The 22291-nt window shown below is 53.1% G+C and overlaps 9 protein-coding genes across 9 annotated transcripts; 6 read left to right on the top strand and 3 right to left on the bottom strand.

The window, feature by feature from the left end:
* Positions 1 to 764: 764 nt before the first annotated feature.
* On the bottom strand, positions 765 to 2930 carry CKM354_000964400 (uncharacterized protein; the record flags this gene model as incomplete). Its single annotated transcript, XM_044805070.1, has 2 exons — positions 765 to 849; positions 1027 to 2930. The coding sequence occupies 2 exons, from the start codon at positions 2928 to 2930 to the stop codon at positions 765 to 767; spliced, it is 1989 nt and encodes a 662-aa protein (XP_044661005.1).
* A 365-nt stretch (positions 2931 to 3295) lies between these two features.
* Positions 3296 to 3681, top strand: CKM354_000964300 (uncharacterized protein; the record flags this gene model as incomplete). The annotated part of the gene is made up of 2 exons (XM_044805069.1): positions 3296 to 3329; positions 3398 to 3681. 2 exons carry the CDS (start codon positions 3296 to 3298, stop codon positions 3679 to 3681), a joined length of 318 nt encoding a protein of 105 aa, XP_044661004.1.
* A 398-nt stretch (positions 3682 to 4079) lies between these two features.
* Positions 4080 to 5636, top strand: CKM354_000964200 (uncharacterized protein; the record flags this gene model as incomplete). The annotated part of the gene is made up of 3 exons (XM_044805068.1): positions 4080 to 4320; positions 4382 to 4676; positions 4730 to 5636. The coding sequence occupies 3 exons, from the start codon at positions 4080 to 4082 to the stop codon at positions 5634 to 5636; spliced, it is 1443 nt and encodes a 480-aa protein (XP_044661003.1).
* Positions 5637 to 5903: 267 nt separating this feature from the next.
* Positions 5904 to 7041, top strand: CKM354_000964100 (uncharacterized protein; the record flags this gene model as incomplete). Its single annotated transcript, XM_044805067.1, has 2 exons — positions 5904 to 6680; positions 6733 to 7041. 2 exons carry the CDS (start codon positions 5904 to 5906, stop codon positions 7039 to 7041), a joined length of 1086 nt encoding a protein of 361 aa, XP_044661002.1.
* Positions 7042 to 8129: 1088 nt separating this feature from the next.
* On the bottom strand, positions 8130 to 8762 carry CKM354_000964000 (uncharacterized protein; the record flags this gene model as incomplete). Its single annotated transcript, XM_044805066.1, has 2 exons — positions 8130 to 8389; positions 8630 to 8762. 2 exons carry the CDS (start codon positions 8760 to 8762, stop codon positions 8130 to 8132), a joined length of 393 nt encoding a protein of 130 aa, XP_044661001.1.
* Positions 8763 to 9311: 549 nt separating this feature from the next.
* Positions 9312 to 9982, top strand: CKM354_000963900 (uncharacterized protein; the record flags this gene model as incomplete). Its single annotated transcript, XM_044805065.1, has 3 exons — positions 9312 to 9326; positions 9428 to 9840; positions 9898 to 9982. 3 exons carry the CDS (start codon positions 9312 to 9314, stop codon positions 9980 to 9982), a joined length of 513 nt encoding a protein of 170 aa, XP_044661000.1.
* A 1067-nt stretch (positions 9983 to 11049) lies between these two features.
* On the top strand, positions 11050 to 15159 carry CKM354_000963800 (uncharacterized protein; the record flags this gene model as incomplete). The annotated part of the gene is made up of 1 exon (XM_044805064.1): positions 11050 to 15159. The coding sequence occupies one exon, from the start codon at positions 11050 to 11052 to the stop codon at positions 15157 to 15159; it is 4110 nt and encodes a 1369-aa protein (XP_044660999.1).
* A 685-nt stretch (positions 15160 to 15844) lies between these two features.
* CKM354_000963700 (uncharacterized protein) lies at positions 15845 to 17274 on the bottom strand (the record flags this gene model as incomplete). The annotated part of the gene is made up of 2 exons (XM_044805063.1): positions 15845 to 16291; positions 16339 to 17274. The coding sequence occupies 2 exons, from the start codon at positions 17272 to 17274 to the stop codon at positions 15845 to 15847; spliced, it is 1383 nt and encodes a 460-aa protein (XP_044660998.1).
* Positions 17275 to 20006: 2732 nt separating this feature from the next.
* CKM354_000963600 (uncharacterized protein) lies at positions 20007 to 21605 on the top strand (the record flags this gene model as incomplete). The annotated part of the gene is made up of 2 exons (XM_044805062.1): positions 20007 to 20137; positions 20192 to 21605. The coding sequence occupies 2 exons, from the start codon at positions 20007 to 20009 to the stop codon at positions 21603 to 21605; spliced, it is 1545 nt and encodes a 514-aa protein (XP_044660997.1).
* Between the last annotated feature and the right edge of the window lie 686 nt (positions 21606 to 22291).

The raw sequence follows: 22291 nt of genomic DNA, 5'->3' as shown, positions 1-22291 counted from the left end.
CGAGTCAGACAAAATCGACTCATGATCCTCTGGCACATAACAGTGGAACGTCGAGCGAATCCGGATCCCGTGGCTCCAGCAGGTCTAGCCGACGGTGTTCGATATCTCGTAAGGCTTTCGGCACAGTGTCATAGTCACTTCGGCCCGTCCATAGAAATAAGCGCCCAGGCATCACCTTCAGCTTGCTGTCTTGAGGAGATTTTGTCGCACATGACAGAATTTGAGGCCCGGGTTTTCGAAACACAAAGTATCCGTGGCCGAAGAAGAAGAAGCCGAAGGATCATGGAGGGAGGTAAGGGGGTGGGGATCTGGTATTTGGATTTAATCGGGAGGGATTTGAGAGGAGAGATGGCGGTATGAAGTGGGAAGCGGACATATTTCTTGTTTGTCGTGCTTGTTCTTGGGGTCAAGATGTGACTGATAGCTCTGCATGTACGTAGAGAGATGATCTCAATGCACGCTAAATTTGAACGAAAAGAGGGAGCCTTCTGCGCTCAGCTTGACCTCGGGCAAGACTAGACCTGTACAATGGATAGGCAGCGAAACCCTCAATTATCTCTACCGATGAAGAGCAGCAGAGATGTTGGCTCCGTAGTTGATGAAGAGGTCGAAAAGTCTCGAATGCGGCCGCGACGAATGCTTTTTGCACTACCCCAGTACCGCTACACATACCGTGTCATGAGCGTTGGTCTGCTGTTGGCGAGCAAGATACCTGTTCGCGCACGACATCTGCGCGATCTTGAAAGACCTTCTCGACCCTTGCTCTAGTTTGCCTCTTTGTCCTCTTTCGTGGCTGCTTCGTCCAGCATGCTCTTGCTTGGCCTCCGCTCTCTACTGTCTCGACGCTCCCTGCTATCTCGACGTTCCCTACTGACTCTCCTGGGACGATCTCGCTCGCGATCGCGACTACGCTCTCTAGCACGGTCCCGTCGATCACGACTTCTGTCCCGGTCCCTGCTGCGGCTTCTGTCGCGACGCTGAGGAGATTCATCTCCCGGACGCACGCGTTTGCCGCCCGGAATGTACCGATCGATATCACCTGGCCGGTCGCGGTCCTCATACCGTGCTCGTCGACGTGGCATATCACGCTCGTCGCGAATGATAGATGAAAGACGGTCGCGCTCTTTCTCCGAGTCTTTGTCTCGTTCACGGTCCCTCGGCGTCTCCTTTCCGTCGTCATCCCGAGTACGGCGTCTGGCGGGCGATCGATCACGGTCGTCATCGTCGGCGCGCCTTCGTGATCGTGAGCGTTCCCTTCGACGAGGAGGCGAACGAGAGCGTGCGTTCTCTGCCTTGTCGTCATCTTCGCGTGCTCTACGGGCGGCAGGGCCGCCGGGAATGTATCGATCAATCCCAACCGGACTACGGCTGCGATCATCCCGACGACGCTCCCTTGATCGGTCTCGCGAGCGTTCTCGTCGCCTCGCAGGGGAGCGAGTTCTTGATCTGTCCCTCCTACGCGGTGGACTGCGGCTATCGTCGCGTCGCCCTGGTCGATATATGTTCAAGCCTCGAGGCGGACTCCGGCTGCGAGCAGGACGCTCCACCACTTCGCCTTCATCGCGTTCATCCTCGCGCTTCCTGTCTCGCACTCGGTCTCTGTCCCGGTCTCTGTCCCGGTCGCGGTCGCGGTCGTCTCTGGGACGTTGACGAGCCTTCCATGCTTCCCGCTCAGCACTAATGTCGCGGTAGAGGGTTTCTCGCCGATCCCGCGGGTCACGGGCGTCACGTCGCAGTCGGCGATCATCGGGCGAGGGATCGCGTCGTCGGATAGAGCGAGCAGGAGAAGGAGATCTTGGCCGAGACGGTCTTGCTCGTGACTGATCTCTCTCCCGCTCCCGCTCCCGCTCCCTGGCTCGCTCACGATCGCGTGCAGGTCCAGTGGGAGCTGATGGAGGGGCTCGAGATATTTCTGGACGGTCGCCCTTCTTCAACGTGAGAGAAGTGGGAACCAAGTCCCTAGGTCTCTCGTTTCGTGCTGAAGACGACTGTCTGAGACGGGGAGGTGGCTCCATGCTCTCGCTTCGCTCCAGCTCCGGACGTCTTGCTTTCTCTGCCATCACCTCACCCTCTTTGAGTAATGCTTCCAACGCTTCCGCCTCCAGTCGCTTTTGCTCACGCTCAGCACGCTCCTTCTGGCGACGTTCGCGCTCTTCCTGGAGGGCCCGTTCACGCTCTTCGGCTTCTTTCTTTGCCTTCTCACGCTCCTCATTAAATTGCCTTATCCGCTCGCGCTCGCGCTCTTTCTCGGCCAACTTCCACGCTTCCCTCTCAGCGCGGCGCTTGGCCTCTCTCTGCAGACGCTCAGTCTCTTTCTGCAACGCTTCCTGTTTCTTCTTCAACATCTCCACCTCTTTGGCCCGCTTCTCCCGTGCTTCTTTCTTGCGACGGGCTGCTTCATCTTCCTTGTGCTTGACAGCACGCTCCTTCTTTCTCTGCTCAGCCTCCATGGCATAAGCTTCATCGCTCTTGCTTCCTTTTCGAAGTTCCTCATCCGCGGCCTCGTCGCCGATCTCCTTGCGACGGATGTCACGTAATGTGCGCTCCGCGTTGGCCATGAACTGATCGATGTAGGTATTGATGTCTTGCTCAGTCTTAACGTAGACTTCGGCACGCGAAGCAGCGCCTTCGAGTAGTGGTGCAGCAATGCGTCGGTCTGGCTTTAGGTACTTGATCGGGTCGCGGTCGATTTCGTTGGTGGTAAAGCTGCGCAGAGCATTCTCGAACATGCCCCGATTGGCACTCTCGTTGTACTGCTGGAACGCCTTCTTCCGCAATACGTCGAATTCGCCCTGTTTCTTGAAGGTGTGGAGCATGCCATCGATGGCCGAATGCTGGGTGCTCGACAGCGGCAGCTCAGAGATTTTGGGCTTCTTGCGCGCGGGCAACTCGAAGTCACCCGTGCCCGACATGGCGACGTCTGTAGCCATGGCGGCTACGACGATTGTTGATGGTGATGTTGTTCTGGAATCGAGATGGAAGTCCCTGGGTGGTGCGTCGCGAGTAGGACGTCGGAGATGGCGCGTCCAGAGCCCCGATCAGCTGTGGCACAGCAGTCAAGATGTGGCTTGTCGGCAAGAACCGAGCGGTGCGCACAGAGCTTCACATGGGGCGCATCATGAGGAGTTGCGAGTTGCTTTCGGGAGATCCATTGTGAACTACTGCACGCCCACGCGACACTCCTCGTGCTCATCTGCGACATTCACCACCATACATACGGGCAGGTTCCCACAGCACAATCCTGTCCTGGGCCGTCTCTCCATCACGCAGTCCCAGCATAACACGAGCCGTCATCATGGTCAACAAGATTCTATTCTGGTCCGGCTTCGGTATGTTCACACACACGTCCAGTGCCATGATTACTTGAGCTCTGTAGCAGTGACTGACCCCATCACAGGCCTCGCAGTGAGGTTCTGGCAGCTCGGAATCGAGATGCGTCCATTTTTCCAGCGCGAGAACTGGCTTATCTACCCAATCTACGGAGGACTCGGCGCATCATTCGGCTACTGGCTACAAGGCGTTGACGACAGGCAAATGCGATACTTAGGCGACGCGAGACAGAGACTGATCGAGAAGAGAAAGCGACGAGCCGAGAGAGAAGGACAGAACTTGGGCTCTGATTTCCAGAAGCACCAGGCCGGCGCACATGCTTCAGTGGAGGAACGGGGGGCAGCGGCATGAGGGAGAGCTGTGTGGTAATGGCACGGTTATTGGGCGAGTAGAGGCTATGTGAAAATAGGTCGTGGTTGTGGTGATGGCACGCGGCGTGGAACAGACTTCGTCGAGTGTGCGACGGGGAGACCACCATGCACAGCTGTATGAATCAACGAAAATACCTTCATGGAAAGCGGCAGTCTGTCTCCGGTATTATCGCCGATTGAAGTGCCTGCCTTCTTCCCCTTTGTACATAGTAGTGCTGCGGCAAGTTCAGAAGCAGCAATGGCTTCATCGAAAACGGCAGCTCCGCTCCCTCTCGAGTCACGACCCTTAACTTCCACGACACTTCAAAAATGCGCGCTGAGAGCGCTGAGGTCTAATTCTGCGGCGATCCTGCTCCGCAACCTCTGGACAATCTGACCATGTATTCTCACGATCTGGCCCTGCGATTTGAGCCGCCCAACTCGCGCTCGGCGTCGCCCGCTCTTGCAGCAACAACACGAGGCGGCATCGTTGTCTTCTCCGGAGGAAGCGCGGCCAACAATCTCGTGGATGTCTTCAATCATGTCCGCGAAGCCAACGATACCGCTCTGAGCTATGTGATACCAATTTCCGACAATGGAGGCTCATCGAGCGAGATCATACGCGTCTTTGGCGGCCCAGGTAGTTCGACGAAGCGCATCCAGCGCGTTCAAACGTTAATACCTGCGCTAATACTTGACAGGCATAGGTGATGTACGCTCGCGACTTGTCAGATTGATCCCAGACGAGGGAGATGAAGCCAAGGCCATCAAGACCTTCTTCAACCACCGCTTGCCCAAGAGCTACGCGCCGGCGAGGGCAGAGTGGCTGGAGATCATCGAAGCAACACATCCGCTTTGGCACGGCATATCCTCGCCAAAGAAAGAGCTCATCCGGAGCTTTCTCAACTCAATGAACTTGGAGATCGTAAAGCGTCTGCGGCCGACCAGCAGATTCGACTTTTCTGGTGCTGCAATCGGCAACCTCTTCCTTACCGGGTATTGTGAATAGCTAGTGGCATTCGCATCGCATAGGCTAACCATGCAGACAGTGCTCGTCTCTTTACTGGAAGTTTTGAATCGGCGGTGTATCTGGTATCCAGTATATGCGGGATCTCTGCCGCCGTTTCGATACTGCCTGTGCTCAACACAAATTTTGCGCACCACATCGCCGCTCGACTAGCAGATGGCACTATCATCACAGGACAGAATAACATAAGTCATCCGAGTGCTCCCGCAGCATCTGTCAGCCACATACCTGTGTCACCAACCCAGCTACTCCAAGCCGAAACCGAGGAACAGGACAAGGTCGAAGATGCCAACATGCCAGGCACGCATCCCGAGCTACGGAAACCCGCAATCGCTTTCTCCAAGGACGAAGAAGAAGAGCTGCCTTGTCGAATAGATCGGTTGTTCTACATCAATCCCTATGGGCAGGAAATCACGATTCCAGCAAACCCTCGTGTCTTGGAGGCAATCAAGAACTCATCCTGCGTCATATACAGCATCGGCTCACTTTTCACATCGTTGGTGCCCTCATTGGTGCTGAAAGGTGTGGGCAACGCGATCGCGTCGCCATTGATAAGGTCCAAGATCCTGATTCTGAATGGAACTCTCGACCGTGAGACTGGACCTTCCACTAACCCTTTCACTGCAATGGACTTCGTCGCCGCCATTGCCAACGCGTGTGCCGCGTCTCAAGGGCGGCCAAGTGCTCAAGCACATGATTACTGGCAATATGTGACACATATCATCCATCTCGATGGTCCTACATCTCCGGTTGTGGACAAAACTGCCTTCAACAAAATCGGAATTGAAACAATGCGTGTCTATGGCAGAGCCGATGAGCAAGGCAAGCGAGGCCGTTACGATGCCAAAGCGCTGACTCAAGCACTTGAGGCTGTAATTGGCAGGAAGGATCCGCGCGGTGTTAGCAGACGGAATACAGTCGTCTCATGACGAGGGCTGGCGAGATACTCATCGTACTAGTCGTAGTCGCAATCGGCTACTGAACATTGAGCCTAGTTAGGGCAGCCGCGGGCGGTCTCGAGCGGGCAGTGCGGCCGCTGCGCTCCACAGGAACAGGAAAGTGCCCCGCCAATAGCTTTACAAAGTTGTTACGTAGGCTTCTCACCTGCAGCGGGAAAGCGTCACGACATTTCTTCCAGCACTTGGCTAAGACTCATCCTGCACAGACATTGTCGCTTGCAACAGCATTCCATCGACATGGCAGCAAAACCCTTCAACGTCGCCGTTGTTGGCTTTGGTCTTTCTGCCAAAGTCTTCCACATACCGTTTGTTCAAGCCCTGCCTGGCGACTTCAAACTCTACGGCGTTGTCCAGAGAAGTCCAACAGCTGAAAACGATGCTTCCAAACTCTACCCAGGAATCAAGAGCTGGAGGTCAATTGACGAAGTCTACGCGGACCCCGAAGTGGACGTTGTGATTGTCACCACGCCGCCCGATGGCCATTACGAGTTTGCTAAGAAGTCTTTGGAGAGCGGCAAGCATGTGATCGTCGAAAAGCCATTCGTGCCTACTTCCAAAGAGGCTGGAGAGCTCGCGGCAATCTCCAAGCAGACGGGCAAGAAACTGGCAGTGTATCAGAATCGGAGATGGGATGCAGACTTCCTTACATTGAGGAAGATCATCGATGATGGCCATCTGGGAGAGATTTCTGAGTTTCAAACGCACTTTGACCGACACAGGCCTGATCCTCCGCCGGAAAGCTGGAAGAATGACAACAAGCCTGCTCATGGAACCCTGTATGATCTTGGCACGCATCTCATCGATCAAGTATACACGCTCTTCGGCCTCCCAAAGCGTATCACAGGATTTGTGGGAACTCAAAGGCGTGGTGTGACGGGAGGTGCTCCGGACTCCATCACTGTTTTGCTGCATTACGATGGGCCGATTCTCGTGACTGTGAAGGCAGGCGTGGTCAGTCCAGAAGTGGAGCAGCTCCGATACTGGGTGAGAGGCACAAAGGGGAGCTTCAAAAAGGTCAGTAATTTACAAGCAATGCTTTTGGCAAACCAACTGATTTGTGCGTTAGTTCCACCTTGACCGTCAGGAGGATCAACTTCGGAAAGAAAATGTTGGACCTGGACACAAGGACTTCGGCGTCGACCCAGAAACGCACTACGGCACCCTCATCAAAGTGGAGACCGAAAAATCCACGCCTGTGGTTGAAAAATATCCAACCGTTTCTCCACCAACATATCTCGAGTACTATCGGATTTTCGCGAGGGCCATTCGAGGAGAAGGCGACGTGCCAGTAAAAGCCGAGGAAGCACGAGATGTGTTGCGCATAATTGAGTTGATTGAGCAGTCCTCTCGTGAGGGTAGAACTATTGAGCTTTGATCAAGAAAGGGTATAAAGCACGTCATCTATTTATCAGAGATCAATTAACAATGTCACAGCTCAATAACCTGCAAATTTACCTCTGGAGATGGCTCAACTTGCATATAATCTTGCTCGCTCAACATGACAACTACCGCAGGACTTTGCAATTTCCCCACCACCATGAGATAGAAGTGGTTAACACTGGTGCCGAATGGTAATGCATTAATGTAGTCTGAAACCCCCTCAGCCACTTTCAGCTTGATCCTCTTCTGGGCATATGGCTCGACGTTGAGATACCGGTTGCGCTCTTTGACCGCGTCCACCGCATCATCGTTCAAGCGGGCGAACTGTGGAAGCCGTTCGTTACATTTGAGTGGCACGAGTGAATGCTCTACCTCCCAAGTCAGGCGCGTGCCTTCGCTCGTTCCATTTTCAGTGGTCGTAACGTTGTGTTGTGTTGTGTTGCGTCCTGGCGTCTGGTGGTTTGGTGCCTCAGGTTTCGTTCCCACAACAACTCTCAGAACGCGGCAGCTACGTTGGTCTGACTTGGGAGGTAGTGGGTGCTGATGTGCTGTGTTCCTTGAAGGAGGCGATTTCAGACAGAGACATCTAAGGAAGTTGTGGTAGGGCCGACAATTGCCAGGTCCGCATGCTCAGCGCACCCCGATGTTATTGCGCTCTTTGGAAGTAGGTTCAAGATCTTAAGAAGAAGAGTACATATAAGCGTACGCTCTTTGCGCTTCACCGATTCATACACGACGTTCGTACGCTCAAGTCTGTAGAACCATCAGAAGGAACAGACCTGCCTACCGGATCTGCTCGTTGAGATTAGGTCCTCTAGCATCGGTATATGCTCAATGGAATTATCCTGTGGTCTGCCCAATGAAATCAGCCACTTGCCAGACTTTGTAGGTTCAAGACGCGTCATTTTCCTGTCACTGCTCGACAGTTTCGATCAAAACACCAAAGGAAAAACAAGTAAGGTGCTGTGAAATGCAAGCAGAGGCAACTTTTATTCGTGCAGCTACATTCTAGTGCGCCGCTGCGGAATCATGCCATCGTCACGCTTTCATGCGACTGCCGGACATCATCATCCAATCTACCATCTAGTAGAAGAAGCCAATGATCTTGCCAGCAACGTGCTTTCTCCTAGCCTCCTCGTGGTCCATGATACCGGCGGAGGTGGTCAGGACGATGTAGCCGAATTGACGCGATGGAAGGAGTCTGACGACCCACTTCTCCAAGTCGGTGAGCTGGACGTTGTAGCGTGGAGAGATGACGCCGGTCTTGTTGAGGCGGCCGTTGAGCTGGATGACGATCTTGCCGTTGCGGTGGTCGTCAACCTCCTCGAACTCGCCAATGTAGCCTGAAGACAGTTATGTCAGTGATTTGTCGCGACAATTTAAACGTGCTCTTTCAGCCGTTGATTCCAAAGACGTGTAAGAATCCTCGCCAGTATGTCAATCTCCCGAGCACTTAAAGGGCGTTGGTCGTGGTAGTTTGAGACCATTGCCTAGTTATCAACCCGGTGCGCCGCTTGGACACCACATTTCGCTCATGTCCTCCTCTTGCGCTGAAGCGAGATCGATGGTGAGATGGGACATACCGTGCTTCTGCATGACCTGCAGGAACTTGACGATGACCTTGGAAGATGGGCGGATCATGACCTGGCGCTTGCCGGTCTTCTCGGCGTTGTTGATGGCATTGAGCGCATCGTTGAGGACGGAAGTCTTGACCATTTTGGCGGTGTGTGGGACAGGAGATTCTCAGGGCGCGAGAGAGTGCGGCTTGAGGTATCTGCGCGGGCTCTGGTCAGTGTCTCGAGGGCCATGGTCCGGAGCGCGAAGGTGCTTCTGCGAGACCACGAAGAAGTCTTCGGCTCGATGCTATCGAGGCAAAAGCGGTGTCATGGCGGGGGCAGCCATGATCGCCATCCTCGTGGCCTCTCGAGAAGATGCGTGTGCCGACTTACCTCTGTTGTAGCGGCGAGCTGGTGGTTCTTGCAGCTGTTGCAGAGTCGCAAACTTCTTCGCCAGTCGTGCCGAAATTCAGAGGTGTCGGTGTTCGGAGCCACGGCGGTCTTGGCGCCGGACAGACCCGCCAATCCGCGCTTCGGCCACCTGGTGCCAGAGCCAAAATATTTCGAGCCTTGACCCTTTGCGTCTGCCCCGCCTACCCACCTAATTCTTCTTCCACTCAAGTTCACCCATCTTCACCACCTCTTCACCTCACCCAATCCTTTCGAACCGCTTCCCACTCCTTAAACGACTCGCTGCACCGACGTCAACATGATTATCTACAAGGTATGTGCTTATTGCATTGTTACAACTGGCAATTAGCGCCAGACTCGAGTCGTCGCAGCGACCACCTTTTTTGTGGAGATGCAACTGACACACCACGCCAGGACATCATCACCGGCGACGAGCTCATCTCCGACTCGTACGATCTCAAGGAGATCGACGGTATTGCCTACGAGGCCGACTGCAAAAAGATCACACTTGGCCCAGTCGAAGTCAACACTGGAGCCAACGCTTCTGCAGAGGGTGGTGACGATGAGGGTGCCGAAGACACGGCCCAGACTGTCATTGATGTCGTCCACTCCTTCCGCCTCAACGAGACCAGCTTCGACAAGAAGAGCTATTTGTCCCACCTCAAGGGCTACATGAAGGCTGTCAAGGACAAGCTGAAGGCGAACGGCGCTAGCGATGAGGAAGTCACGACCTTCGAGAAGGGTGCTCAGGGCTTTGCGAAGAAGATCGTTGCCAACTTCAAGGACTACGAATTCTTCATTGGCGAGTCCATGGACCCAGATGGAGCGTAAGTTGCCTGTGTTGAGCATGGAAAACAAGTTGCCGATGCTAACACTATACGCAGTGTCGTTCTTCTGAACTACCGCGAGGATGGCGTGACTCCTTTCGTCACCATCTGGAAGCACGGTCTGAAGGAGGAGAAGGTCTAAGCTGATACATTATGACGTTACGAAATTCCGCATGCTGCGTGGTATTAGAGGTCGAGGAGCCGATGCCTTCAATGGTATGGAAGCACATGTTTCGACTTCAAAAGCATGCTAGACTTGGGATTCCACGAGCAGCTGTGAAACCATACCTTACACTCACGATACCCTCGAACTAACATCTGAGCTTATGAGTTTGACTTTGACTCATTCATCTTCCTGTTCTTGATCTCCCGTATACCTATTCGCGCTGTTTGCATGACCTTTCTGGACTCGATGGTGCGCAGGAGGTCTTGCAGCTCCCTGGTCGGTTACAGTAAAGGTATCTTGGGATCGCGTGATGCAACGCTGTAATGGAGGCCGCATATCGCTCGTCGCTGGCTTAGTCTGCGTGGCAAGTCCATCGATAGCCTGACATAGCCTTCGCTTGATGATCTGGCTAGCTGCGGACAACAAAACGGAAAATTGCAAACACTCGTTTTTTAGTCTCTCTGGCGACATCGAATTTATGCCTGACTCGCTTTGACAGACATGATGCCTTGAACATGCTTAAAAGGCAGAGATACGGAGTAGGCGATATTCGCGTTCCTGGCGGAGAGTGTCGAAAGCAAGACATCCTTCTTCTTGATTCGGTGCCCGTGTCCTCAGCTCATTCACAGTTTTGCGTTCACTATTCACCCGTATTGTCACTTCGAGCCTGCTGAAGTGTTGTGGGCGGAGTTTCACTTCATCACCCTCTTGACTGCCACTTGCGACGATCTTTGTTTAGCTACCTACCACTTCTTCAACCCCCCTCGCTCCATCATCGTCGCGAAATCACGAGTTCTGGCGTTACTACGCGAAACAGGCAGCCGCCGCAGGGGTTGTCGCGCGTCGGCCAGTCGGAGCGTTCCTCGTGGACTGCCGTGCGGAACGTGGCGGCCCACTTCCTAGCGCCCACGCTAAACTCAATTGCTCTGTATGTTTATGCCTCAGTCAAGTTCAACGTCACATTCGCACTTCTCGAGCGGAGTCGCACAATGGCATCGGCTTAGCAGGCCGAAGTTGTTGCCTCTCTTACGCCGAATTTGGCAATGGCGAAGAAGAGGAAGACTTCTCAAGTGGAGCCGTCTGTTGCGGCTTCTGAGCGAATGCCTGATCGAGCCGCAGAAATTCAGCAGCGATTTGGCGAATTATGCCGACAAGCTGGCCTACATATCGCCATTGACGGCGTGCCAACCCCAAACCAACTACAGCATGGCAAAGCTGAAAAGCTGTGGCACTTGTACAAGTTTCTCTCTTGGAAAAACGACGACTACCTGCGAAGCGAGCTCGACACGTTCCTCAAAAATCTGAGGAACGATCCTCAGAGTCACCTGGAAGACATCAGGGCGAACCGGCTGCTCGACTGCTTGGAAGGATGCAGGGCAGTGACGCCCAAATCCGAGCGATTCGTGAAGTTCCCTCGGACAGAGCTGGAGTTACCTGCCATACCGGAGCCTACGCAACCGTGTTCTACTCAAGAAGTTTTCCAAGCGCCATCCTCCCCTACACCAGCTCCGGTAAAGCTTGCAGGCCAACAGAATCTTGACGCCAAGTTCAAGGTAACAAAGGCCGGCGCGGGCATATCGCCACCGTCATACAAGCCGACAGTACACACTCCAGTTTCTGCCAAGCGCGAGCCTACATCTTTCTCTGCTCAGAAGGTTCAGAGCAAACTTTCCTTCGACAAATTCGGAAGACACCCAGTACCAAACCCTGCCAGCCGATCTCTCGGCCCGCAAGCCCCATCTGCGACAACCTCCTTTGCAAGTACATCTGGGAACACCTCGTTCGATCAGGGTCGTTCATTCTGGTCCAACCCGGGCGGCCAAGATTCTTTTCGCACAGATGCTACCTCTTTTAGCGAACACGAAAAACCACCCGCTCGTACTCGTGACCAGGACTCGCTCGGCGCGAGCTCCCTATCGTCGAGCACGGCAGAGGAATGGCTCCTCTTTGCCGATCGTGTGGAGTCATCGCAGGACTCTGCCACCACGGACAACACTATTCGCGCGCCTCAGAAGCAATATGCAGTGACCACTGCAGACAATGAGGTACTAGCGGGCCGCCGCCGAACGCCGACAGATGATCTTGCTTGCGTGGAACGTACCTCTGACTTTTACGGTTCGTCGATAGGCGCGAGCACGCTTGACCTCATCGACAAGTCGGATTGGCAGATGGAGGACCATGATATGACAGATCCACCTCCGATTGATCGGCTGAGTGGCGATGAAGCCCGACTCGTAGTGGGCGGTACCTTTGGCAACCATCGTCCGCCGATAACCGACGAGGAATCGTTAGTGGACCTCTCTGGCTTCCAATCATTTACCGATTCCGATTTTGAGGCTCGCTGGGAGGCTGCAAGGATACTGCAGACGGGTTGTATTACGCCTAACGCTCTCGATGCTCAATGGAAGCCCCAAGATTTGGATTCGCTGTACACCCTTGTTGCCGCGCAAAGCATACCATTTCAGAAGTCGCCCTTGCTTACAGGATTGAAGTCATGGGAGACCTTGACCAGAACTGCTCGGTTGGAATGGACCGGAGTGAAGAACGGCTATTTATGCAAACTCGGGCTGCTGCCGAATCGCAAGGACATTTCATGCAGTCTCCAGCGGCGGCTCGGTGCTGATCGAGTTCTGTATATTGATATGCCGGATATGTCCAAGCCACCGAAGATTCACAAAGATTGCGCTATTCAGAGCTGTATTCGCAAGTGGCTAGCGACTCCACAGGAGCTGCTTGGTCGGGTGTGGTATCCCTTCTTCTTGCAACCGAACAAGAAGAAATCAACGGGTGAGGGTAGACACTCTACATCCGTGTATCGTCTTGTGCTGGTTTCTCCTGGTCATGGCATGTCGCTCTGCGATTTGATGGAATGGTCCCTGCCATATGATCACAATCATCATCAGGCCGCACGCAAGGCGTACATGAGAATTGAGCTGTTGCTCTCACGCACTATTCCGGCGGTGACACTGCGACCGAATGAAATTGTACGCGTGGATGATCAGCTCGCAACGCCAGAAGAAGATGATCACAGATTCGACGATCCAGTACTACGCTTCCAGTTCTACGAGACATACGAGCCTGATACGGTCATGGGGGATGGCTGTGGCTGGATGTCTTACTGGATTGCTTACCAGTACGCGAAGAAGCTGGGCTTGAAGAGAGTTCCATCGACCCTTCAGATTCGTGTTGCCGGCGCCAAAGGGCTATGGTATGTTAACGAGCCGCCCCTGGGAGATCTGGACCAGAGACCTCAGGGACCCCTACTGAACCTAACCCCAAGTCAGGTGAAGGTACAGCGCGATACCTTCTACAGCTGTGAAGAAGAAATCCTCTCGGTCAACGTGGTCAAGGCCAACCCGAGCGCTCGGCCCTCGCTTCTACACATGGGCTTTCTGCCGATACTTCTCGACAGAGGAGTGCCTTCCGAAAACATATGCAAACTGGTCCATAATGTCGTTAGACGGCAGACAGAGGAGTTCCTGGAGGCACTTGAGGCAGGCTCGGTCGAGTTAAGGCAGTGGATTTCCAGACATAATGAATTTTTCGAAGCACGGAGGCGTGAATCAGGGATAGATCTCCTTGCCGGATTTCCCAGAGCGCTCGAAGAACGAATAATTCAGATGCTTGAGGCAGGCTTCGAAGCCAAGAGCAACAGGTATTTGGCCACATCGGTAAAGCTGCTGGCAGCGAGCTATTTCCAATTGAAGAACAAGAGCTTCAAGATTGAGTTGCCGAAATCCACTACGCTTTGGGGTATTGCAGAGCCTACCAATCATCACATGAAAGGCATTGTAAGTCCTTCTGGGAGCCTGAGACCCGGAGAGGTTTGCGTAGTGTTTGAAGAGGCTTTTGACGCAGGACTTGGCAACCGAGTTACTCTGCTTAACGATGTGAACCTGCTAGTAGCTCGCAATCCAGCACTTGGTCCATCGGACATCCAGAAGGTACGGGCCGTGTTCAAGCCACATCTGGCGAAATATGCTGGCACAATCATATTCTCCGCCCGCGGCAAGCGACCACTTGCCAACAAACTCCAGGGCGGAGACTACGATGGCGATTCGTTCTGGTTTACATGGGAACCGCTACTGACTGAGCCTTTCAAGAATGCGCCATCTCCATGGAAGCCCCCCGAACCGGAGGCATTGTGCATCACGAAGGACAGAAGTAAGCTCTCTGATCACGTTAGTGATCCTACATCAGAGCAGCAATGGCGTAACTACCTCGCCGCGATGACAGAAAAGCGCATTGAGCCAAGTATGTTGGGCATCGTGACTCTCTTTCACGAGCGCCTCGTATATGCTGGCCTCCCCATTGGATCGTCAGAGGTCATGGACTTTGTTCATCTGCACGACTACCTTGTCGATGCAGACAAGCAGGGATTCGACTTCAGCCAAGCTGATTTCGAAGCATTCAAAAAGAGTAGAAAGCTGCCTCCAAATCTGCCCGAGCCGAAGTACTGGCAATTCACCAAGGCAGATGACAAGATGCAGCAACAGGACGAGAGCAGAGGCCGAGTGATAAACCCGGATCCAGGGACGGTCAACATCATCGACACGATCTTCTTCGATGTGCTGCAGCCCGTTATTGAATCTACTCTCAAACGCGCAGCGATCATCCTCGATTCCGCAGCCCCGTACGACCATGATCTAGCCAGCTTCTGGAACGAGACCTTCGAATCCGTGTCACGTAGCCCAGTGCCAGCTGCTGAATTGCTGAGACTCAAGGATAGGCTTCGTGAAGTTCAAAAGGAATGGGCCACAAACAGTCGCAAATATCCAACCTGGCCGGAATGCATACAGGCGCTTCGTAGCATGTACGACGCTATTCAACCCATGAATCCAACAGACCCGATAGTAAAAGAGTGGTTACGGAAGGTTGGCAAAGGATATTCGCGCTGGGACGAGCTGAAGGCATCATGCTTAGCTAAACACCACTTCGCATCGGGATCGCATCCTGGCTCGTTTGTTATGAACGTTGCTGGTGCTGAAATGTGCCATTTGAAGTTGGCACAAACAGTCGGACAAGCATCTCGAAGTATGACCGAGGAGCAGTATCGGTTGCTGAAACTACGCCGAGTTCGAGCTGTCGATTCTGGCGATAGCTTCAATGATGGCGAAGACGCTGCAGCGGTAGAGGATACTGGGTATTACTGAAAAGGAAAACCATCTGCGTGGCAGCTTCGCAGAAAGGAGACGATGAAGAAGCAGCACCGTACGTTGAGCGAGTGCGTACTGGGCTTTGATATGCGGGTTTTGTTTTGCAGCTTCTGTCGAGTTCTATGCGTTGATGACGTGTGCGCCATACGTTGTCATGTTGGCGAGGTTGCGGCATCAGCACAGCTGGTCGATTACAGGCCAGTTTGTTGCACAAACTTGTTTTCTTGCACTTGGCAGGCAATAGTGATACCCTTTTGTTTTTCGCTCCAGTTTGGGAGAGCTCGAGAAGTAGATAGAGAGCTAGAAGTGCGCAAGGCGTACAATGCGGTGCAAAGAGCCTTCAAGCCCTCATTTGTCTCTGTAGCAACAACAGCAGCACTGACCAACATGCAGAACGGAGAACTCGACCAAAGATCTGGGCCCCGCTCGACTCGACGTCCGAATTGTCTCGGTTATCCATGCTTCCGATTCGATTCGCCACTAATTATGAACAGTTTTCGCATCTACATGGCTTCCGATCCTGATATGTGATATTGAGGAGCTCATTCTTTCCAGGGTGTTCAGATCCCAGCCGGAACGCAGTGAGATGCCAATTAGGAGTTGTATTATATTGATTGCCAGCTCTTCCAATGCCGCAAGAACGCTACAAGACATAACGACATGAATTTCATTCTTCCACTGACTACCGTCTCCGCAGTCCTTCGCTTGCTTTGCCATCGATGCCTGTGCCTGGTGCTCCAATGGGCTCTCCGTTCAATTGCATCGATGGTGGCTCTGCAACGTCTTCTTGCCGGACCTCATCCTCATCAACATCGGAGCGGTCGTCTCGCTCTTCGCCAGTGCGAATGAAACGAATCAAGATGCGACAAATCAGGAAGAACCAGAACAGGTTGACAGCCTGCAGACTGGCAAGAAGAGCACCGGTGATTGCTTGAGAGATCCAGCATTTGTATTGCTGAGTCGTCCAGTTCAATGTGTAGGGCCCAATCGTTTGGAATTCTCCTCCGGGTAGCAGCGAAGCCAGGATTCTCAGATTAAGGTAATGGCGCAGATAGGCCCAAATCGCAATGAACGAAACGAAGTATGGCGGCGTGATCCAGGCATCAAGGTAGTTGAGAAGTTTCGAGGTCTACGCAGTGTCAGTGGTGATCCGGACTTCCGCACCAGTGTACTTACAGCGAGGAAGAAGTCGGAAATATCGTGAGTGATGTACACCGCGACACCAATATATGTGAAGTGGAAACGGTAACTTAGCCCGATCAATGATAACGTGATGATGTGATGCAGCACAAGCTCCTTGAAATCCTTACGAGGCTTCTCCAAACCGAGAACTAGGACCAGACCTTGCTGCGCCCAGTAGGATGCTTGGAGCAGATAGTATGCCTTGAAGATCGCTTCGTGGGCTCTGTGGGGGAAGCCTTCGTACATTCCTGGGACGTTGAAGTACCAGACCGGTGTCCTGCTCATCACATACAACCCGAATGGTCCGAAAATGCCAAAGTAGATGGCGGTGTAAAATTGCTCCATGAATCGGGACTGCTTGTCGCGATTCCGTATCCCGCACCATATCGCGATCGGGCGAATCATGCGTTGCATCAGGAATTCTCGAGTAAACGAGAAGACGATGGTGTAGAAACCCACGAAAGCCAAATCTTTCTTGCCCTTGCCATACTGCACAGGATTGCCAACATGTGCAGGAATCGTATTTGTCCTCTCTTCTAACGCTGGATTCGCATAAGATAGGAAGATGGCCGAATGCAGCGGGTTATGTTCGCCAGGATTCACGAAATATGCGCCGAGAATGATCAGAGCCAGGACCAAAGGATTGATCCAAGTGTGCCTGAGCGACATGCGCTTCCATTTATTGAATAGGCCCTTTGCTTTCTTGCGCTTTGAGGCTTTGCCGTGCTTCCCGCTCATGGAGTCTCCTCGCGATAGATGCGACTGTGACATATCCGTTGTTGCCAATGCCAGACCTCCAGTGTCTCCTCGCGGGTCTCCACCCAAGCTCGAGCTCTTCCTGCGTCGCGTACCGGTGGTGTAGCTAGATTGGCGTAGCATACTGGGTTTGACAAGCGGCGGGAACGCCTCGGTTTGCTCGGACGACGACATAATAGGTGGATGTGATGGGTAAGGAGCGACTGGAAGAGAGGGAAGAAGCGAAACACCGAGCGCGTGCAAGTAATTCAAGTTCTTTGTGACGTGTTGAAACTTTAGGAAGGTAGGGGTGGTCAGCCCGCGTGATGACTAGCGCGTTGGCTCCGATCTGCACTGCACTTCCACTGTTCACAACTCCATGCAAGTGTCCATTATGTATGTTGTCACCATTGCTTGCAGAAGTCCGTGTATCAATTGATGTGAATCGAGCAATAGTTAAACGCGTCTATGGCTTGGAAGTGACATCGGTGCTTCGGGTGACCTCAGAATGCCGAGAGATCCGGTTCCTGAGTATCAGAGTACCTCACCACACAGTATGATAACGAGTTAGATTATAACTCAGCACGCAGCAGACATATCAACCATACATAGCTCAAAAATCACGCATCTGACAGTCCGTTTTTGTGTTTTCCGTCTAAACATCACTGGCGCCATAGCAATTTTTCCAGAGAGAACACTGGCTTTATGAGAAAAGCTTCTTATTCATCAGCTCTGTACTGGTATTGCTAAGACTGCTCTGGACGCCGCACAAGATTATCGTGCAATACCGAATGCAACAAGTCGTCCGTTCTGCTTCTTGCATATCTATTTCTCTACCCACGACTTGTAGGCGAACAGCGCGACTGGGGGATTGAAATGCCAAGAATGGTTACTGTGAAGTTCACGATTCAGGGGAACGGGTCGCCAACAGCCGTAAATGGACCGAGCTCGGACTGATGTCAGCATCAAATGAATATGATCCACCATCCTCTCAAACTCTGTTGTACTTCCGACGACCTGTCTTGTTCTTAAGTTGCAAAAGAATCTCTACGCTGAAGATGGCCTGCTACACTGCGTCTGCTTGCCCAAGTCCAACGGCGAATGATGATGAGGTACAATTCCAAGCGTGCAGGCCACTATACCGCAGAGTCGCGCTCCGCACAGTACATTTACCGTGAGAAGTCGCTGGCTCCTTCAGCGTAACTCGTAGTGGTAAGTCTCCCTGCAATTATTCCTGCATACATCTTGTGATGAGGCTATACTTCCGAAACTTGAGTCGCAATTGCGGCACTGGAGGAGTAGATCTATTTTGCCACTGATGGACGGAAGCCATTCATTCAAATTGTTGTCGGTACTCTTGATGAGCATTAGCTGACAGCCAGAAGTAGTGATCCCGTGACTTGGTAGAACTCTCGTCATTTGCTGCTATCACGATGCCGGAGGCCGGAATAGCTTCAGTCGCAGTGTTTGAGTACCTCCCCACGGCATTCGCGAGTCATGCATGGCTTGGCGAGAGCCCTTAACTGCTGTTCCTGCTCGATGATGAAGGCCTACACTGGTGCAATGGACTGTTTGAGAAGCAGCTGACCATCAAGCACGATGATCTGGTCAATCCTTTGCTGCAACAAGGGCAAGTGACGAATAGCCAGGATAATGATGACACTCACTGGTTGCAGGGCAGCAGCGATTGGAAAAGCTTTGAGGCGAGCTTGGCGAAGAACGACACTTCCTCATAAGAATGCGAGCAACGACAAAGCCAATGGCTCGGCCATCGATGACAGAACTGTGACTGTTCATGATATTACATTGAATGGCAGACACAATCCCACACACTCGCTTAAATCTCTGTGGCTTCGTTGGGTGCCGACCAAACCAGAGCAAACCGGGCTGTCGGCTCTTGGTCGGACGTGCTCACGCCCTCACAAACGAGCTCATTCGTTGCGACTTGCGGTCTCGTTCCACGGTATCGATCAGGAGGCGCGTGCGTCCCGGTTCCAGACCGTCCATGCAACACCCACGTGTCACGATAAAGCTAGAATCGCCAACGTGAACGAAGCTCACGGGGCGACGTGGATGCAGTGCTCGGATCGCACGCTAATTCTAGAGTCGGTAGGGCTGGTGCCCGCAACGAGGAATACGGTGGTCTACGATGGCGACGAGGTACTGTTCACAGCACAAAGATGAAATGCGTGATACCGCGCTGAAGCGACGAACCGAGCATAGCTGACAAAACTTGCACCTTTTATCGCCCACGAAACAGTAGCTGCTGCCTGTGAAAGGGCGATTGAAGGCTTTGGCTTTCACAAGTCGAAGTGCGATTGAGGCAACAATCACCAAGGCAACGAGTTGTTGAGTAGCCCTACTTCAGTGTGAGCCGATATGCCGCCTGGACTCTGTTCGCGACAATGACGCTTTCTCCATTACTGCGTTCACGAGTGACCCAACGACATAACGACATGGGCTACACAGGCTAGATCGCTAGAGACCAGGTGGAGGCGTATGCGAACTCATCATTCATGTTCGGACTTGTTCGTACAACTTCAGTATGTCGTGGTGGAGTGGAGTGCGCCAAGCCTGAACCTTGATGTTGCGACTTCAGTGATTATGGCGTGCTCACAAGCCAAGGCAATCCAAGACGACAAGTACAGCCAGCCTGCATCCACGCTCTCACATAGAGAGTTTGGCTGGACTCAGCGCCATCAGCCTCAGGTCTTATGCAGCAGCTTAGAGCGACGCCCAGAACCTAAGCAGATGCTTTCTACGCCCACGCCCAGACGGGCGATCACAGGCTTCACAGCAAAAGTGTGAGCGCCACGAGATGGTGCGATGCACTTGGCATGCCGCCATGTTGAGAATAAAGGCAGGTCTTTGCCTTTTCTCGCATTCTGCATTCCTCAAAGAACTTTCACTTCTAAACACCAGCAATAATGGGTGTCCAGGAGTATACGGAGCGCGAGTTCAACAAGGACCCCGAGTTCAAGGATAGCGGCAGCGATGAGCGGGCCCTTTCTCCATCCGTGGATTGGACTCCAGCGGAGGAGCGCAAGGCGAAGCGCAAGTGAGTCTGGCACAGAAGTCGCACGGTGGTGAACAGTACTGACTGCGGATTCAGGCTCGATCTGATCATCATGCCATTGTTGACTCTCGGATTCTTCTGCTTGCAACTCGACAGAGGCAATATCGCGAACGCCATCACGGACAGCTTTATGGAGGACTTGAATATCACACAGGATCAGTTCAATGTTGGCCAGCAGATGCTTTCCCTCGGTATCGTGCTCTTCGAGATTCCATCCAACATGATCCTGTACCGCGTCGGCCCTGGCAAATGGCTCACTCTCCAGCTCTTCCTTTTCGGCACGGTCAGCACATTCCAGGCGTGGCAGAACAACTATGGATCATTCATCACTACCCGTCTCCTACTCGGTATCACCGAATCCGGCTTCATTCCAGGTGGATTGTGGACACTATCGACATGGTACACTCGCAAAGAAACGGCTAAGAGAGTAATGATATTCTACTTCGGTAATCAGTTCGGTCAAGCGTCTGCAAAGCTCTTCGCGTATGGCATTCTCCATATGCGTGGTGTTGCTGGCCAGCCCGGATGGTTTTGGCTGTTTGTGCTCATGGGTCTCTTCACTATTGCCTCCGGCTTTGTGCTTGGCTTCTTCCTGCCTGACTCATTCAAGAACCCGCACAGCACCTTTCTTCCAAAGTGGAACATCTTCTCTGAGCGCGAAATCTACATTCTCAACAACCGCATTCTCCTCGATGACCCTGCCAAGGGAAGGAAGAAGAAGTCGATTGGTTTGCCAGCGTTCAAGAAGGCATTCTCGAACTGGCGCGTGTGGATACACTTTCTCATCACCATGTGTAACAACGGTCCTCAGCGTGGATTCGACACCTATGCTCCGTCGCTGGTGAAAGAAATGGGCTTCGCAGGCTTGACCTCTAACGCCTTGGCGTCCGTTGGTCTGTTCGTGCAGATCCCGGTCTCTTTCCTCTTCAGCTTCGTCTCCGACCGCTTCGACAAGCGTGGCGAGACCGTCATCACTGGTCTCTCTCTGGCGACCTTGGCGTACGTTTTCAACCGCAGCTTTACCGAGATTCAGAATCAAGGTGCTCAGTACTTCGGAGTCGTCTTCACTCAGACCTTCGGCACTTTCTCTCATCCGCTCAACATCAGCTGGCTCTCACTGACGTGCACCGATTCCGAGGAGCGTGCGCTTGCCATGGCATTGGTGATCATGGGAGCCAATATTGCCGGTATCTACGGCGCTCAAATCTTCCGTGCCGACGACAAGCCTCGCTACCGTCGTGGGTTTTCGATCGGCATTGCTGTCCTTGCGTTCGGCGCCTTCCTCGCTGTCGTGCGCCGAGTCGACGAGAGTATTAAGCGACGACGCGCAACGAAGGAGGGCCGCAGAGAGTCTGTCTTTGAGGACGTCAAGGCCGTCCCAGCAGAGATTCCGGCTCCTGCCCTGGTGGGCTCCGATCTCAAGCCTGTGGTTTCGCCAACTGTGCGCTGATTGAATGACACAAGAGAATGCGTGATGCGAAATAACGTTCGAACAATCGTTGGAAGCGATATGAGCAATGACATTCAGATAGATGTGATATACCAGCACTACGGTGCAACAATGCAATCATTAAAACGGTTCAATTGTCCCAACTCATGTGCCCATTTGTTTGTCACAGTGGCAGGCAGCGTGTAGAAACGACTGTCAGTTGATTGCTTGCCTCCTGCCTAGCTTCGTCGAGCAAACGTATTCATGGAAGCCTGATCATTCATGACCCCGTGTACAGCGTGGCCCCTTCTCTGCGAATCTGCCCATGCGTGATTTATAGCCCGTGAGTCTTGCAACAGCTACGATCGCAGGCGAGCAAGACAAATCGTACCTTCTAACCGTCCAACATCAATCCAAACCCTATGATGCAGCGCCAGGGGCATAGCAGCTCACCAACACCTGATCGCGGTCACGTCGCCACTCGAGGCGTCCCAGACATACCTCACGATGACTCGAAAGCGCTGCGGCCACCAGAAGCAGGGACTCACAAAACAAGCACAGACTGGCCTAGCACCTGCACCCATCCCGCCACAATTCCCCACGGTATAAACTTTATCAGCAGCCAGAACGTCTGTCACAGGAGCCCAGCCAATGCCCCTTCTATCGCCATTCCCACCACAAATCACTCATCGGCGGTCAGCCGAGCG

Source organism: Cercospora kikuchii, assembly GCF_019650295.1.
Source record: "Cercospora kikuchii DNA, contig_00006, whole genome shotgun sequence".
Taxonomy (NCBI): Eukaryota; Fungi; Ascomycota; class Dothideomycetes; order Mycosphaerellales; family Mycosphaerellaceae; genus Cercospora; species Cercospora kikuchii.
Note: the sequence above shows the minus strand (reverse complement) of the source record. Positions and strands in the feature narration are given on the sequence as shown.